The sequence below is a fragment of the Coregonus lavaretus genome (genome assembly GCF_964263955.1).
Source record: "Coregonus lavaretus genome assembly, chromosome: 1".
NCBI classification, from domain to species: Eukaryota; Metazoa; Chordata; class Actinopteri; order Salmoniformes; family Salmonidae; genus Coregonus; species Coregonus lavaretus.
This window is the reverse complement of record NC_139988.1, coordinates 69627740-69644984: the sequence shown is the minus strand read 5'-3', so window position 1 is coordinate 69644984 and position 17245 is coordinate 69627740. Positions and strand designations below refer to the sequence as shown.

Below are 17245 nucleotides of genomic sequence, written 5' to 3'. Positions count from 1 at the left end.
GAAGGAGCTGGAGGGTCACGGTCGGGAGACAGGACAGGCACTGAGACAGGAGCAGGGTCAGGCACAGGACAGGAAGCAGGGCGGGCAGGACGGCTAGGAACCCCTCTTGGACGGCCCCTACGGATTGCAGGCTGATCAGGATGTAGTCGGTGGAAGTCAGTGATAAGGGTCCGGTCCACTATCCTCCTGGCCGGGATCCAGGTCCTCTCCTCTGGACCATATCCCTCCCAGTCAACGAGGTACTGGAGACCCCTACCCCTTCGCCTAGAGCGGAGCAGCCGCCGGACGGTGAAGACAGGACCGCCATCTACGAGGCGCGGAGGAGGTGGCGCCGGAGCTGCAGGGACCAGGGGACTTTCATGGACCGGCTTGACCTTGGAGACGTGGAAGGTGGGGTGGACCCGCATGGAAGCGGGCAACTGAAGTCGGACCGCCGTTGGACTGATGACTTTCTGCACAGGAAAAGGACCAATGAAGCGAGGGGCCAGCTTTCGTGATTCAACCCGCAGCGGCAGATCCCGGGCAGACAGCCAGACCTTCTGACCAACCCGGTAAGTAGGTGCTGGGGTCCTCCGTCGGTTGGCACCGACGGCGTAGCTGGTTCCAGACTTCAGGAGCACAGTGCGAGCCTGGGCCCAAGTGCGGCGGCAGCGGCGGGCATACGCAAGAGCAGACGGACAGGTGGCTTCCGCCTCCTGGCTGGCAAACAGTGGAGGTTGATACCCGTAGACACACTGAAAGGGGGAGAGCCCGGTGGAGGAACTGGTGAGTGAATTATGGGCATATTCCACCCAGAGCAGGTGTTGAGCCCAGGCCCGGGGATTTTGGGAAGCCACACACCTCAGTGCCTTCTCCAGCTCCTGGTTCATGCGTTCAGTCTGGCCGTTTGACTGCGGGTGGAATCCAGACGATAGGCTGGCGGTGGCCCCAAGGAGATGACAGAACTCCTTCCAAAAGGTTGCTGAGAATTGCGGGCCCCGGTCTGACACTATATCCTGGGGTAGGCCATGGATACGAAACACATGTTCCAGGACCACCTGGGAGGTCTCTTTAGCAGAGGGTAGTTTGGGAAGGGGCACGAAGTGGGTCATCTTACTAAAGCGGTCAACAATGGTAAGGATGACTGTGTGTCCGTCAGAGGGCGGAAGGCCCGTAACAAAGTCCAGTGAAACGTGGGACCAGGGCCTCTTGGGTATGAGTAGGGGTTGCAGCAACCCAGCAGGAGGCTGGTTGGGGGTCTTGTTTCGGTTACAAGTGGGACAAGCTCGGATGAATTCTCGGACATCCCGTCTCATCCGCCGCCACCAGAACCGCTGGCGGACCAGATGAAGGGTGCGAGTGATGCCGGGATGACAGGCCAGACGGGATTCGTGCCCCCACTGAATCACAGGTGACCTGAGATTTGCTGGAACAAACAGACGGTTGGGGGCGCTGGTGCTTGGACCTGGCTGGTCCCGAAGAGCCTCCATGACCTGCTTCTCGATCTCCCAGGTGAGGGCCGCTACGACCAAGTGGCTGGGAAGAATGGGGGCAGTCATGGCGGTGGTCTCGTCCTTCTGAAACATCCGGGAAAGAGCATCAGGTTTGATGTTGCGAGATCCCGGGCGGTAGGAGAGCGTGAAATTGAAGCGCGTAAAGAACAGAGACCACCGCTGTTGACGGGAGTTCAGCCTCCTGGCTGTTTGGATATACTCCAGGTTCTTGTGGTCTGTCCACACTACGAATGGTTCCTTTGACCCCTCTAACCAGTGCCGCCATTCTTCAAGGGCGAGCTTGACAGCCAACAGCTCGCGGTTCCCAATGTCGTAGTTGCATTCGGCAGGGGTTAGCCGACGGGAGTAGAAGGCACAGGGGTGCATCTTGCCATCCTCAGCTGCTCTTTGAGAAAGCACTGCACCCACTCCCACGTCCGAAGCATCTACCTCCACCACAAACTGCCTTGCTGCATCTGGCATCTGGAGGATGGGAGCAGAAGTGAAACATGTCTTGAGGATATTGAAGGCCTTATCAGCAGCTGATGTCCATTGGTACGGTTGTTTAGTGCTGGTTAGCGCCGTGAGGGGTGCAGCCACTGTGCTATAGTTTCTGATGAATCTCCTATAAAAGTTGGCAAAGCCCAGGAACTGTTGCAACTTTTTCCGAGACTCAGGAACTGGCCAGGAAGTGACAGCCGACACCTTCGTGAGATCCATCTGAATGCTGCCCTCGGTCACCACATACCCCAGGAATGAAACGGTTTTGGCATGGAACTCGCACTTCTCTGCCTTCACGAAAAGAGAGTTCTCCAGCAGGCGGCGCAGGACCAACTGGACGTGGTGCGTGTGTTCTGACAGAGTCTTTGAGAATATTAAAATATCGTCAAGGTACACAAATACGAACGTATTTAGCATGTCCCTGAGGATATCATTCACTAGGGCTTGAAAAACTGCTGGGGCATTGGTGAGGCCGAAGGGCATGACGAGATATTCATAGTGGCCGGTTGGTGTGTTGAACGCTGTCTTCCATTCGTCTCCCTCCCTCATCCGCACCAGATGGTAGGCATTGCGAAGGTCCAGCTTTGTGAATACAGTGGCTCCCTGCAGCAGTTCGAAGGCAGACGAAAGTAAGGGCAGTGGGTAGCGATTCTTAACCGTGATGTCGTTCAGACCCCGGTAATCTATGCATGGACGAAGAGAACCGTCCTTCTTGCCGACAAAGAAGAATCCCGCTCCTGCGGGGGAAGATGACGGTCTAATTATCCCGGCGGCAAGAGAGTCATTAATGTAGTCCTCCATGGCCTTTCTTTCCGGGGCTGACAGTGAATACAGACGACCCTTGGGAGGTGCTGTGCCAGGCAGGAGATCAATCGCGCAGTCATAGGGTCTGTGTGGGGGTAGAGATGTCGCCTTGGATTTGTTGAACACCTCTTTCAGGCTGTGGTAACAGTCCGGAACATTGGATATGTCGGGGGTAGCGCTAGATCTTTCCCGGTGAACGGGCAGGGTGGCCCCCCTTAAACAGGTCTGGTGACAACTCCTTCCCCACTCACGGACTGTTCCTGTCTCCCAGTCGATGTGGGGGTTGTGCTGACGGAGCCACGGGTATCCAAGAATGAGTGGTTGGCCAGGTGAGTGTAGGAGGTGAAACTGGATGGACTCCTGGTGGTTTCCTGACAGCAGGATTGTCACAGGGGCGGAGATATGAGTGACAGTGCCAAGATGATGCCCATCCAGGGCTCGTGCAGGAATGGGTTGTGTCAGTTGATGATGGTTCACGCCCAGTTGCTGTGCAAGCTCAGGGTCCATGATGTTTGCTTCGGCTCCGGAATCCACAAGGGCGGCCAATGTATGAGTCTTGTCAGAAAGCTGAAGGCGGAGATGAAGCAGGGTCTTTCGGATGGAGGGAGACTGAAGGCTTGTTGAGCTCACCCGGATCTCCCCTACACCTGGTGAGCTGCGGCTTTTGCCGGACAAGTGGCGACACGGTGATTTTCGCCACCACAGTAGAGGCAAAGGTTGGAGCTTAGACGGCGCCGACGCTCCTCGGGAGTCAGAGAGGCACGGCCAATCTCCATGGGCTCAGGCTGATTGAGTTGGCTATGGGACTTGACAGGCAGGGGCTGGACAGAAGCGGTATCGACCCGAGTGCGGATGGCAGGTTGACTGAGACGGCCCTTCTCCCTCCTCCGGGTCTGTATACGGCGGTCAATGCGGACGGCAAGGTCAATGGCGGCATCAAGCGTTGAGGGCGGGTCATGGGAAACAAGCTCGTCTTTGATATAGTCCGCCAGGCTATGGAGGAAGGCTTGCACCAGTGCCTCTGGGTTAAACGAGCTTTGACTGGCCAGGGTACGAAAGTCAATGGAGAAGTCTGCCACTGTCCGATTGCCCTGACGGATGGTGAGCAGAGCTTGTGACGCTTCGGCTGTTGGCGAGCCTAGGTCAAAGACCTTTAACATCTCCTCCTCAAAGGCACTGAAGGAGGCACAGGCTGGGGTTTGCCGGTCGAATTCCGCCGTTCCCCACAACCGAGCTCGACCGGTGAGATGTGTGATGACATACCCCACCTTGGCTCCCTCTGTTGAGAAAGTCCTGGGCTGTAGTGCAAACTGGATTCGGCAGCTGCTCAAGAATGGTCTTACTTGCTTCTGGTTGCCATCAAAACGTTCCGGGTTCCCAATCTTTGGTTCAGGAGCGTGGGGATCTGGTGGCAGCACTGCCGGGCCTGCAGCATTGGGACCTCCAGCGGAGGGATGAAGGAGTGTCGGTGGTACAGGAACAGAAGGACCAGGGGGGGGTGCAGGTGGAGTAGCCGGGTTTGAGAGTAGTTGCAGGGCTTGGGCTAGCTGTTGTTGCTGCAGTTGGAACTGTTGTTGCTGCTGGTTGAATAGCTGGAGAAGGGAAGCGATGTCGCCAGCCATCCGATTTATGTCTCCCTCAGAGCGTTCCAGTCGCTGTAGGGCAGTCATCTCTGGCTCTTCTTCCATCGTGGTCAGATCGTTCTGTCACGGACAGAAGAGGACCCAAGAGCGCAAGTTCAAATTCAGAGTTCTTTATTGAAGGTTTCAGGCGGGAAGAGGAGTGCCAGGGGTGTCAGGGGTTCCAGGGGTGCTAGGGGCTCTGGGGTCTTTCAGGGTCCTGTGGGTACCTGTGCTCCGGGGGTCACCAAATGTCCGGGGGTGTCCAGTCCAAGTGCTTAGTGTGTGTGTTCCCCAGTGATGGAGCGGCGTATCGGGCTGAGGGTGGTGAAGCGTCTGGGCACGCTCATCTGGTGGTCGGAGACCTGGGGGAACACACACACAACAGCAATATGAATGGCAGGCAGAAGTACAGATCAGGGCTGGGCAAATATCGTGGTGAGAGACAGAAAGCAGAATCGAGTTACCGGAGGGGCTGAAGATCGGAGAGTAGTCGAGGTCCAGAAGGCAGGTCGGGATAGACGGGGCAGTAGAACAAGGAGGCAGTCAAGAAAGGATCGGTATCCCAAACAGGAGTCAGAGCGCAGACAGGCAGGTTACTGGTCCGGGTTTGAAGACGATCTGACAGGGCTTGGCTGAAAAACAGGGCTTGATATACTGGGAGAGGTTAGTGGGGAAATGCAGTTCAGCTGGCAGAGTAATTAGAACAGAGTGAGGCAAGGTGAGGATGGTGAGTGGGAAATGCAGTGCAGCTGGCCAGGTAACAAGAGCAGAGCAGGGCGGAGCCAGGTGGAGCTCGTTAGGCAGAGTAGGGAGAGAGTGAGCAGAGTGGCAGAGAATTGAATGCAATTAATGTTGCTACCAGGGAGAGAGAGTGCTCATGACATTAACTCAACCTTATCTTTGAGCACCTCCAGCTAGTACGACTCTTTAGCATGCATACATGGCAAATACTTTATGACAAATATTTACTTTTTACTATTTATTTATTTAGTATTTATCCAGGCAAGTCAATGAGGAACAAATTCTTCTTTCTTGTTTCAAAAAATATGTTTTCTATTGACAAGTGACATTTATCTCTTACATTTTTCACCAATGGGAGCAGAGGACATAGAGTTCTCTGAGTTGAGTATTGAGGCTGATGGGTGCTAGTCTAGAAGTGCTTGTGTTCTCTCCCAGACAGTGATGTACGGTGCTGGGGCCAGGGTCGGATTCTTTCAAGGCGACATTAAACTACTGCCAGACGACATGAAGAACCTGCAGCCCACCATCTTCCCCGTGGTGCCGCGACTTCTGAACCGCGTATATGACAAAGTGAGTTGTTAATCTGCGGTTCTTCTCCTGAAGTGTGCACTCATACTGTACACTAACCCCACCGCTAATCTCAACGCTTTACCTAAACCTAACTCCCAGCAAATTGTTGCATGTCAACAGAGTTACAAAGTTACAGTTACAGAGTTACAGTTGATAGCTGCAATGGACAGTTTGAACATCTATAGACCATTCAAAATGTATGTAGTTCTGTCCTTGAGCTGTTCTTGTCTATTCATGTTCTGTATTATGTCATGTTTCATGTTTTTTGTGGACCCTAGGAAGAGTAGCTGCTGCTTTTGAATAAGCTAATGGGGATCCTAATAAAATACCAAAACTACCAAAGAGGACTATCTATATGAGACCAAAATGAGTAACCTTTCTCTTTCTACTATAGGTCCAAAGTGGAGCCCAAACCCCCTTCAAAAAATGGCTTCTGAATTTTGCCACTAACAGAAAGCTTGCCGAAGTTAAGGAGGGTGTCATCAGAAAAGACAGTATATGGGACAAGCTCATCTTCCACAAAGTTCAGGTATGGCACTCTCCAAGTAGGAGTCATCGTGTTCAAGGAAGTCAACAATGCTATTGCCGATGTTGTGCCAACAATCCTTGGAGGCTACATATAAACCGTTTCCTGTGCCTAAAAAGGCAACAGAAGAGAAAAATCATGTTACACTGCACAAGACAGTGGCTGTGAATTGGGAGGGTGTTATGGTACAGAATGCGCTACAATCTAGAACGTGTCGTGTCGGTTCTCTGTAGGAGTCGTTGGGGGGACGTGTGCGAGTGATGGTGACGGGAGCAGCGCCCATCTCTCCTTCCGTTCTCAACTTCCTCCGGGCATCTCTGGGGTGTCAGGTACATTAGCATCATCTACCCATCTATTATCTACCATAGATCTACCGTCTACCCATTCATTTTATTCTACCATTCAAAAGGGCTTTTCACACTGCATGTTCTTGGCCCATGTCTATCCTTTACCCTAGCTTACCCTCCTTTTACACAAGCATGTGTTAACCCTGGGCTAACTGAAACCCAATAGTCACTTTTTGGAGTAGAATATTCCAATTAGATGACAATGAAGCTCTGTGATTGTGATTGAAGTGCAGTGTGAACAGGATGTATGTGTTTCCATAACTCTTTGGTGAGACACCTCCGTCAATGATTATATTACTGTATTAAGGAGAACTTGTCAAAACAGGTCATGACTCATATCAAATATACCTAGAAAGCAGTTGAATGGATGCTTCAAACATCACACATATGCCACTGGAAGGTGTTTACAATACCTGAGTTGTAAGTTTGATTCCTACATATATGGGTCATATCTACTGAAGAAACATGCTGAGGTAGGTCACTTTGAATAATAACAAGACCGTATTATAAGGTGTAAATGAAAAAAGAACATATCCTGACCAACCGAAGATAAACTTGTAAAATAAAATCACAGTTGAAGATAAACATGTAAAATAAAATCACTGTTGCACACCTTGAAATTAACTTTCAATATCACCAACGTTTTGGCAAGGAGAGAATAGTGTGCGACTTTCATTTTATTTTCTGTAAAGACCATAAGATGGTAATTATTATATAATTAAACCAATCCTGTGCCATTGTGGATCTTGTAATAGCACTGAGCAACTGAGGCCATGTGCTTTTGTTTGGAGAGCAGAGATTACCGCAAATGTATTGATCTGTCCATGTTGCTGTGACAACCAGCTCACACTGACCCTACTGATCTCGCTGTTCTGATTGGTTCTCCAGATTTTTGAGGCGTACGGCCAAACAGAGTGTACTGCTGCCTGCTCCTTCACCATGCCAGGAGACGCCACTTCTGGTATGTCACTACAAATATTTACAACCTCACAGAGGATGCTAAATTAAAGGGATAGTTCACCCAAATGTCAAGTTTTTTGTTTCCTTACCCTAAAAGCAGTCTATGGACAAGGAGAGACTGCAATCCATGCTTTGTGTTTGTTTACCTAGCCACTTTTACCAACCGCAATGTAATTTTGTAATTTGGTTGAACTATCCCTTTAAGTTGAGAACACTTGCATCCTTTCTTCTTACTTCCTTCTCAAAATGCATTGGGGAAGCAGGTTTGAGCGGAGGGACCTTATATATTCACCCAAATTACAAAACAAGGGTTTCTTTCCTCAGGGCATGTTGGAGCTCCTATACCTTGTAACATTGTGAAACTGGTTGATGTTGAAGAGATGAACTACTTTGCTTCCAACGGTGAAGGGGAGGTAAGTGGTTGTCCCTACCTAGCCATGCTGCATTGTATGGAAAAACTACTATTTTTCTAAGATTTGAATGACTTTTAACAGCTTATTTCTCGACTTCCCTGGGGTGTTGTTGTTTTCTTCAAACCATAAAAAAGTAGGCTAGTTATTTAGTAATGTCCTGATTAATCTGGCTATCATTTTTGAAGAATGCAGCAATGCTAGTGGAAACAGATTGTTTACATTAGGGGTCATTCAGAAGCATGGGGGTGGGGGGGTTGGACATGGAAGGGCGCCCCAAGGCTCTGTCTTTCCCCGATTTCCCCATACTTTTTAATTTGTAGAAAATTAGCTTAAAGTCACAATATGTAGCTTTGTGGGCGACCCGACCAAATTCACATAGACATGTGAGTTATAGATCTGTCCTTCTCGATGAAAGCAAGTCTGAAAAGCGGTAGATCTGTTCTATGTGCACTATGTCTTTGCTTACTGTCCTTAAGTTCAAATGTTGCTTCTTTCTACTTTCAGTTTTGTACACCAGCTTCAAACAACTGATAAGATAGTTTTGGTTATGGAAAATATATTTCAAAGCAGTTTAGATGGTACAATGATTCTCTACACTATACATTGCTTGTTTTGTCACATAAACAAATTATGAAATTATGCAAACATTTTAGAATTTTAGCATCCAGTCAATGGTGGAGTGATTTCTGCATTCTGCGGCTTTAACTTAAAGAAATTAAACTATCTCATAGCTTAACATTGGTTGCTATGGCTTGCCTACCTTAGAACTAGGACCTGGAGTTTTTCCTGGTAAGGTAACATGGTCCGGAACAACTCCCTGGCCCTACTTAGAACACAAGGAGAACATTTCCCTTACTGATGCATACTGTTCTATTCTCTCAGGTCTGTATCAAAGGTAAAAACGTGTTCATAGGCTATCTGAAAGACCCTGAGAAGACAGCAGAGGCCCTGGACAAAGATGGATGGCTACACACTGGAGACATTGGCAAATGGCTACCGGTGAGATTCTCATAAATACAAACTGAACCTTGAAATAACCTTCTGCATTTATCTAAGCATAGAATCAATCTGACATCAATTTCCATGACAGTGGTAGAGGAGTTTAATATCAGGACCGGATAGAATAGTTTTCCAGCTCTCTCCTGTTCATTCAATTCGAAGCCAGACAAGCAATCAGCGGGGTGAAATACTGGGGTTGTGTATCACCCGCAAGCATAGTTATACTTTCTAAACCCACCTATTCGATTATTACAAGCAGGACAAAGGGCAGTGCTGATTACCATTACCGGAGGTAATTGATCTGAATTTAATTACCTGATTCAAGGTTTCACTATTTCTATACTGGAGTCTACATCATATCATCAGCAGGGTCATTTTATTGCAGTAGTTGTACAGGGTCATACAGTGTCTTGATTTATAAAATGTACACAGTTTATATAGTACATTTCAGTTACAAAAATGTCTAAATGCATTTAAAAATAGAACAAAAATGCACATTTTTATGTCAAGTTCAATGGTTATAAACCACAACATGGAAATAGACACAATTGTAGAATCAAATCTGTGTGTAAGAACATTATAAATGAGACCCCAAGACTATGCCATTATAATTTGCAAGCAGGACAACTGGCTTTGCAGGCTGACAATAGGGCCCAATTCCGACGGGAGTTAAGCGCGTAAATGGAACGTACTGTAATTTCCCTTTTATGCACTTCTCTCTATGAGTATTCTAACCTTGAACTTAAGCATGAGAATAGTGTGCTATTCACTTGCTATTCGTTTTGGTCCCGATTCCGACTTAAGAAAAACTGCACCTTGCCTATGCACTTCTTGGTGTTCAGACTTACCTTATGAAGGTGCGTAATGGGCTTTGCAGGCGTGGTTCCCTTGCGTGCGCTGAATAAATGTAATTCAACCACTGACAACCCTCCCACTTTCTGGCCAACAGATTTTCTCATGGATTTTTCATTTCAGTACATTTATCTTAAGCCATCCCTTTAAATACGCTGTACCTTTTAGTTAGAATTTAGTTGACAGACTCAGTAGAATATACTGAGAGAACAAGTTCAGAATATTAGGGATCAATGAAAGAAAGCCATCTAATTATATGCATATTCGTCTCCGTTTCAGCACCAATTGGTAGATTAAAAGAATACTGATTTTGTACAATAGTAGGCTGTACCCGTATCTATTGCATGCACTAACCATGGAACTGTGTGATGACACAGCCAAGTATTGCGCCATGGATCGGGTTCAAACTGTTACGGCTTTGTAATGTAGACGCAGGGAGTCAGGAAGCAAGTGCAGTTAGTGAATTGAATTATGAAGAACATGGAACGATACAAAACAAGGGAAGCGTCTAACATGGAAAACATAAACAATAGTGCCTGGTGGGTGATAACAAAGGAATGCTAGATAAAGGGGAAGTAATCAGGGTAGTGATGGAGTCCAGGTGTGCCTCATAATGGGGCGCAGGTGTGCGTAATGAGGGTTGCCAGGTGTGTGTAATGATGGGTTGCCAGGACCGGTGGTTAGTAGACTGGCGACGTCGCGCGCCAGAGAGGGGGAGCGGGAGTAGACGTGACAGTACCCCCCGACGCATGGCTCCAGCCGCAGGACGACGCTGGCCAGGAGGACGGTCCCGAGGGTGAGGAGCGGGCCGGTCCAGACGGCGAAGGTGGAATTTTCGGATGATGTTGGGATCTAGAATGTCGTCCACTGGAAAACAGCACGCTCCTCTGGACCATACCTCTCCCAGTCCACCAGGTACTGGAGCCAACCCCCACAACGTCGGGAGTCCAGGGGTGATCTGACGTATAGGCGGGGCTCCCCTCAATGTCCAAGGGAGGCAGAGGGGTGTCGTGGGGTACGGCATTAGCCAGGGGACCAGAAACCACCGGCCTGAGGAGGGAAACATGAAAAGATGGTGAGATCCGGTAGTTAATGGGGAGTTGTATTCTGTATGTTACCTCGTTGACCTTCCGGAGGACCTTGAATGGCCCCACAAACTGGGGACTCAGCTTCTTACAGGGCAGGCGGAGTGGGAGGTTCCTGGTGGAGAGTCAGACACAATCACCAGGATGGAACACGGGAGCCTCACTGCGGTGGCGATCCGCCTGCTCTTTCTGACAGCGGATGGCGCGCTGGGCATCGTTCCATACCTCTTCTGCGCGCCTGAACCACTCGTCCACCGCAGGAGTTTCGGTCTGGCTCGGAGTCAACGGAGTAAGAGCCGGCTGATAACCCAGAACACACTGAAAGGAGTCAGGCTGGTGGAGGAGTGTCGCAATGAATTCTGGGCGTATTCAGCCAAAGGAAGGAATCGGGCCCATTCCCCCTGCCGGTCCTGGCAGTGACTCCTCAGGAAACTTCCCAGCTCCTGGTTCATCCTCTCCACCTGCCAGTTAGATTGAGGCTGGTATCCGGAAGTGAGGCTGACCGTGACCCCCAGCATCTCCATGAAAGCCCTCCATACACGCGATGTGATTTGGGGCCACAATCGGAGACGATATCCTCCGGAAGGCCATTGTGCCAGAAGTGACCTGGAGAGTGGTAGGGAGACTAGAGAGAGGGATAAAACGGCAGGATTTTGAGAATCTGTCCACAACAACCATAACAGTGGGGAAACCATCAGACAGGGGAAGATCAGTGACAAAATCTATCGACAGATGGGTCCAAGGTCGCTGAGGCACGGGGAGGGGAAGGAGTTTCCCTGCAGGAGCGTTCCGGGGGAGACTTGGTTTGGGCACATACGGAGCAGGAGTTGATGTAGCAGGCAACGTCCTGCGCCAAAGTGGGCCACCAGTACTTAACAGAGATGGATTGAGTGGTGCGGGTGATACCTGGGTGTCCAGCGGCAAGGGATGTGTGCACCCAGTTCAAAAGCCGTGGGAATGTAGGTGCGCTCCGGAGGACAGGTAGCCGGTGCGGATTTCCCTCTACAGAGCCTTGCGGATGTCCACGTCTATGTCCCAGAGTACGGGAGCAACGATTTGGGAGGGCGGTATGATGGACCCACTCAGGACAGGGACCTCTCCTGAATCGTGGAGACGGGACAGGGCATCGGCTTTGATGTTCTTTGAACCTGGGTGGAATGACAAGGTGAAATTGAATCTAGTAAAGAAAAGGGCCCACCTTGCTTGGCGCGGGTTCAGCCGCCTCGCTGTCCGTATATATTCCAAGTTCCGATGGTCGGTGAGGATGAGAAACGGGTCCGTGGCACCCTCCAGCCACTGTCTCCACTCCTCTAATGCCAACTTCACCACCAAGAGCTCCGACGTCATAGTTCCTCTCTGCAGGGGACTCTTTTCTAGAGTAGTATGCACATGGATACAGTTTTGTGGATTACCTTGACGTTGTGACAGGACGGCCTCCACGCCCACCTCTGAGGCATCCACCTCCACCACGAAGGGCAGCGTAGGGTCTGGATGTTTCAGCAACGGGGTGGAGGTGAAACGCCCCTTCAGCAGGTGGAAGGCCTCATCAGCTGCAGGATTCCATTGCAACTTACGGGGACCACCTTCAAGGAGAGAGGTGAGAGGAGAGGTGATGGAGCTGAAGTTCCTGATGAAGCGGTGGTAAAAGTTGGCAAACCCCAAAAACCGTTGTAGTCCCTTTATGATGGTTGGGACTGGCCATGACCTGACCGCATCTACCTTCCTTTCCTCCATAACCACTCCCTGTGGGCTGATCCGATATCCCAAGAAGGAGACGGTGACCTGATGGAACTGGCACTTCTCCGCCTTGACTTACAGATGGTTACCTCCCGGATGCAGATCAAATTGTAGGCACTCCGCAGGTCCAGCTTGGTAGAAAAACTGGGCCCCGCGGAGCTGTTCAATGGCGGCTGGCACCAACGAGAGGGGGTAGCGGTACTTTGTGGTGATGGCATTCAGACCTCTGTAGTAAATACACGGACGAAGACCCCCTCATTCTTGGCCATGAAGAAGAAACGAGTCGACACAGAGGAGGTGGATGGGCGGATGAAAACCTGTTGGCGAGCCTCCTGGATGTACTCCTCCATAGCCTTGGTTTCAGCCACCGACATGGGGGTTGATGCGGCTGTGTGGAGGCGCAGAGTCTGTTAGCAGGTTGTTGGCACAGTCCCAGGGGCGATGAGGAGGGAGACAGGTAGCGCGAGTCTTGGAGAAAATCTCCCCGGAGATCCCGGTAAACCTCTGGGATGTCGGCCTGGAGGGCAACCACAGGACTCTCAACTGACATGGAACCACATGGTAAGGGAAAGCAGGTCTTCCGGCATTAGGGTGCCCAGGCTGTAATCTCCATCCTCGGCCAGGAGATGATGGGGTCGTGGCATTGGAACCACGGGAGGGTGAGGATGACTTTGTGTACGGGTGCCTGGATGATGGTGCAGGGGTCCCACGGTGACGGTGAGTGGTGCTGTGATGTGTGTGAATGTGCCAGATCCCAGTGGTCGGTTATCCAGCCCTTGAACCGGAAACGGAAAGGAGAGCGGGTATGATGTTATGTTCAGGGAGGAGGCAAGGGCCTGGTCAATAAAATTCCCCGCGGCACTGGAGTCCACTAGAGCTGTGGAAACAACACATGAGGGACAGCCAGCTAGTGAAATCGGTACTAAAAAGGGTTTGTTGGAGAGTGAAGATGATGGAATACTCACACCTACCCCAGGAGACGGATGATCACTGGACCGTCCCTCTGCTCTAGTGACTCTCGGGTTAGTACATAGCGGACACCGTTGAAGCTGGTGTCCCTCCTGGCCACAATAGGGACAGAGCCCCAGCTGTCTCCGACGGCGTTGCTCAGCCGTGGGGAGGCGTGTGGCCCCTACCACCATGGGTTCAGGCTCTAACTCAGATCGGTCAACGAAGGAGGGAGAGAGGCGACGGGAGTGCCGACGCTCCCAAAGGAGGTTATCCAGGAGGATGGCCATCGTGATGAGTGCATCCTCCTGCGCCACTCCACATATCCTGAGGCTGCATTGATTGTAGCTGGGGATTTTAACAAAGCAAATTTGAGGAAAAGGCTGCCAAAGTTCTATCAATACATTGACTGTAGTACTAGCGCTGCAAAAACACTTGACCACTGCTACTCCAACTTTCGGGATGCCTACAAGGCCCCGCCATCCTTTCGGCAAATCTGACCACGACTCCATTTTGCTCCTCCCTTCCTATTGTGCAAAGCTGTCATCAAGGCAAAGGGTGGCTATTTGAAGAATCTCAAATATAAAATATATTTTGATTTGCTTAACACTTTTTTGGTTAGTACATGATTCCATATGTGTTATTTCATAGTTTTGATGTCTTCACTATTATTCTATAATGTAACAAATTGTAAAAATAAAGAAAAACCCTTGAATGAGTAGTTGTGTCCAAACTTTTGAATGGTAGTGTATATGTATATATTTTAATATATTTTCCTTTATTAGTTTCAGAGTATTTTAAAATCTACCAGTTGGTGCTGAAACTGACAAATATGCATATATTTAGATGGCTTTCTTTCATTGATCCCTAATATTCTGAACCCATTCTCTCGCTATGGTCAACAAAATTCTAACTAAAAACTACAGCATATTTAAAGGGATGGCTTAAGACAAATGTACTGAATTGAAAAATCCATGAGAAAATCTGCTGGCCAGCAAGTAGGAGTGTTTTCAGTGGTTGAATTACATTAATTGAGCGCGCGCCAGGGAACCACTCCTGCAAAGTCCGTTATGCACCTTCATAAGGTAAGTCTGAATACCAACTACTGAGAAGTGCGTAGGAAAGGTGTGCATAAGAAAGGCTAATTTCCTAAGTCAGAATCGGGCCCATATAGAACTGTGAATGATGCTGCATTCATGTGCTATTGAAATGAAAGGAAACTCTGAGACTTGGCACAAATAAACTGATGTAAAGCGCCCAAACGTGTCATAACTCCCACGCTTCCAAGTGGGAAATACGAGTGGGAGACTCAGTTTCCCAGTTGGATAGTGAGTTTCCAAATTCTGGTTAGCACATGAATGCTGCATGACTTGACATAGGTCCAGAGTCGGTATTAAATGAATTCACACAGGCATGCCACTCACCTGTGAGGGCTGTGTCACAGATGTCACAGATGTCAGAGGTTGGACCTGTCCTAACCCCTGAAGGCCATCAGCCTAGTTAATGATCTCTCCCTCTGCACTCTGTGGCTTCACCAGCCTCAACATGGGATGTTCATTATCTGAGAAAAGGAGGGGAGAGGGGGGAGAGAGAGAGTAATTGAGCGAGAGAGAGAGAGTGAGTGAGTGAATGAGAGAAAGGGGGGAGAGCAAGAGGGGGGGAGAGCAAGATAAAGGTAATTGAGTTAATTGATTCGCTCTGTCATTATGTAGGCCCTTTTTTAATTTCTCCAGGGGACCCTTTCTTTCTCAACATAGACAGATGGCATGTCCATTATGGACCAGTCTAAGCTTGCTCTTAGGTTTCAGTAATTACACAAGCGTGTGTGTGTGTGTGTTTGTGTGTGTGTATATGTGTGTGTGTGTGTGTGTGTGTGCGTGCATATGTACAGTACCAGTCAAAAGTTTGGACTCACCTACTCATTCCAGGGTTTTTCTTTATTATTTACTATTTTCTACATTGTAGAATAATAGTGAAGACATCAAAACTAAGAAATAACACATATGGAATCATGTAGTAACCAAAAAGTGTTAAACAAATCAAAATATGTTATATTTGAGATTCTTCAAATAGCCACTTGATGACAGCTTTGCACACTCTTGGCATTCTCTCAACCAGCTTCACCTGGAATGCTTTTCCAACAGTCTTGAAGGAGTTCCCACATATGCTGAGCACTTGTTGGCTGCTTTTCCTTCACTCTGCCATCCTACTCATCCCAAACCATCTCAATTGGGTTGAGGTCGGGGGATTGTGGAGGCCAGGTCATCTGATGCAGCACTCCATCACTCTCCTTCTTGGTAAAATAGCCCTTACACAGCCTGGAGGTGTGTTGGGTCATTGTCCTGTTGAAAAACAAATGATAGTCCCAGTAAGCCCAAACCAGATGGGATGGCGTATCGCTGCAGAATGCTGTGGTAGCCATGCTGGTTACGTGTGCCTTGAATTCTAAATCACTGACAGTGTCACCAGCAAAGCAAAGCAACCCCAAACCATAACACCTCCTCCTCCATGCTTTACGGTGGGAACTACACATGAGGAGATCATCCGTTCACCCACACCGCGTCTCAGAAAGACACAGCATTTGGAACCAAAAATCTCAAATTTGGACTCCAGACAAAAGGACACATTTCCACCGGTCTAATGTCCATTGCTCCACCGGTCTCTTCTTCTTATTGGTGTCCTTTAGTAGTGGATTCTTTGCAGCAATTCGACCATGAAGGCCTGATTCACACAGTCCTCTCTGAACAGTTGATGTTGAGATGTGTCTGTGAATTGAACTCTGTGAAGCATTTATTTGGGCTGCAATTTCTGAGGCTGGTAACTTTAATGAATTTATCCTCTGCAGCAGACTCTGGGTCTTCCATTCCTGTGGTCTTCCATTCCTATGGTTTTTGCGACTGCACTTAAAATAAACTTTCAAAGTTCTTGAAATGTTCCGTATTGACTGACCTTCATGTCTTAAAGTAATGATGGACTGTCGTTTCTCTTTGCTTATTTGAGCTGTTCTTGCCATAATATGGACTTGGTCTTTTACCAAATAGGGCTATCTTCTGTATACCTACCTTGTCACAACAAAACTGATTGGCTCAAACACATTAAGAAGGAAAGAATCTCCACAAATTAACTTTTAACAAGGCACACCTGTTAATTGAAATGCATTCCAGATGACTACCCAATGAAGCTGGTTGAGAGAATGCCAAGAGTGTGCAAAGATGTCATCAAGGCAAAGGGTGGCTATTTGAAGAATCTCAAATATAACATATTTTTTGGTTACTACGTGACTCCATATGTGTTATTTCATAGTTTTGATGTCTTCACTATTATTCTACAATGCAAAAAATTGTAAAAATAAAGAAAAACCTTTGAATGAGTCGATGTGTCCAATCTTTTGACTGGTAGTGTATGTCCGTTTACCATGTGATGCTGGTGGTAGGAGCTATAGGAGAACAGGCTCATTGTAATAACTGGAATTAATGGAATGGAGTCAAACATGTGGTTTCCATATGTTTGACTCCAATGCATATATTCCATTACAGCTATTACAATGAGTCCGTTCTCCTATTGCTCCTCCTACCAGCCTCCTCTGGTAAACACACATACATATGCACACACACTTTTACATAACTCAGTAATTCTCTTTTCTCATTCTCTCTATACTTATATCAATT

At 48.6% G+C, this 17245-nt stretch overlaps 1 protein-coding gene across 1 annotated transcript in view; it reads left to right on the top strand.

Annotated features, from left to right (window-relative positions):
- The window catches only part of acsl5 (acyl-CoA synthetase long chain family member 5), a gene marked incomplete at both ends in the record, with an annotated part of 42714 nt that overhangs the window by 21458 nt on the left and 4011 nt on the right, over positions 1-17245 (top strand). The window contains 6 exons of the mRNA XM_084164856.1: positions 5576-5710; positions 6105-6239; positions 6470-6565; positions 7472-7544; positions 7868-7956; positions 8839-8955. Coding sequence (XP_084020982.1) covers positions 5576-5710; positions 6105-6239; positions 6470-6565; positions 7472-7544; positions 7868-7956; positions 8839-8955 — 645 coding nt within the window. The remainder of the gene's footprint in view (positions 1-5575; positions 5711-6104; positions 6240-6469; positions 6566-7471; positions 7545-7867; positions 7957-8838; positions 8956-17245) is intronic.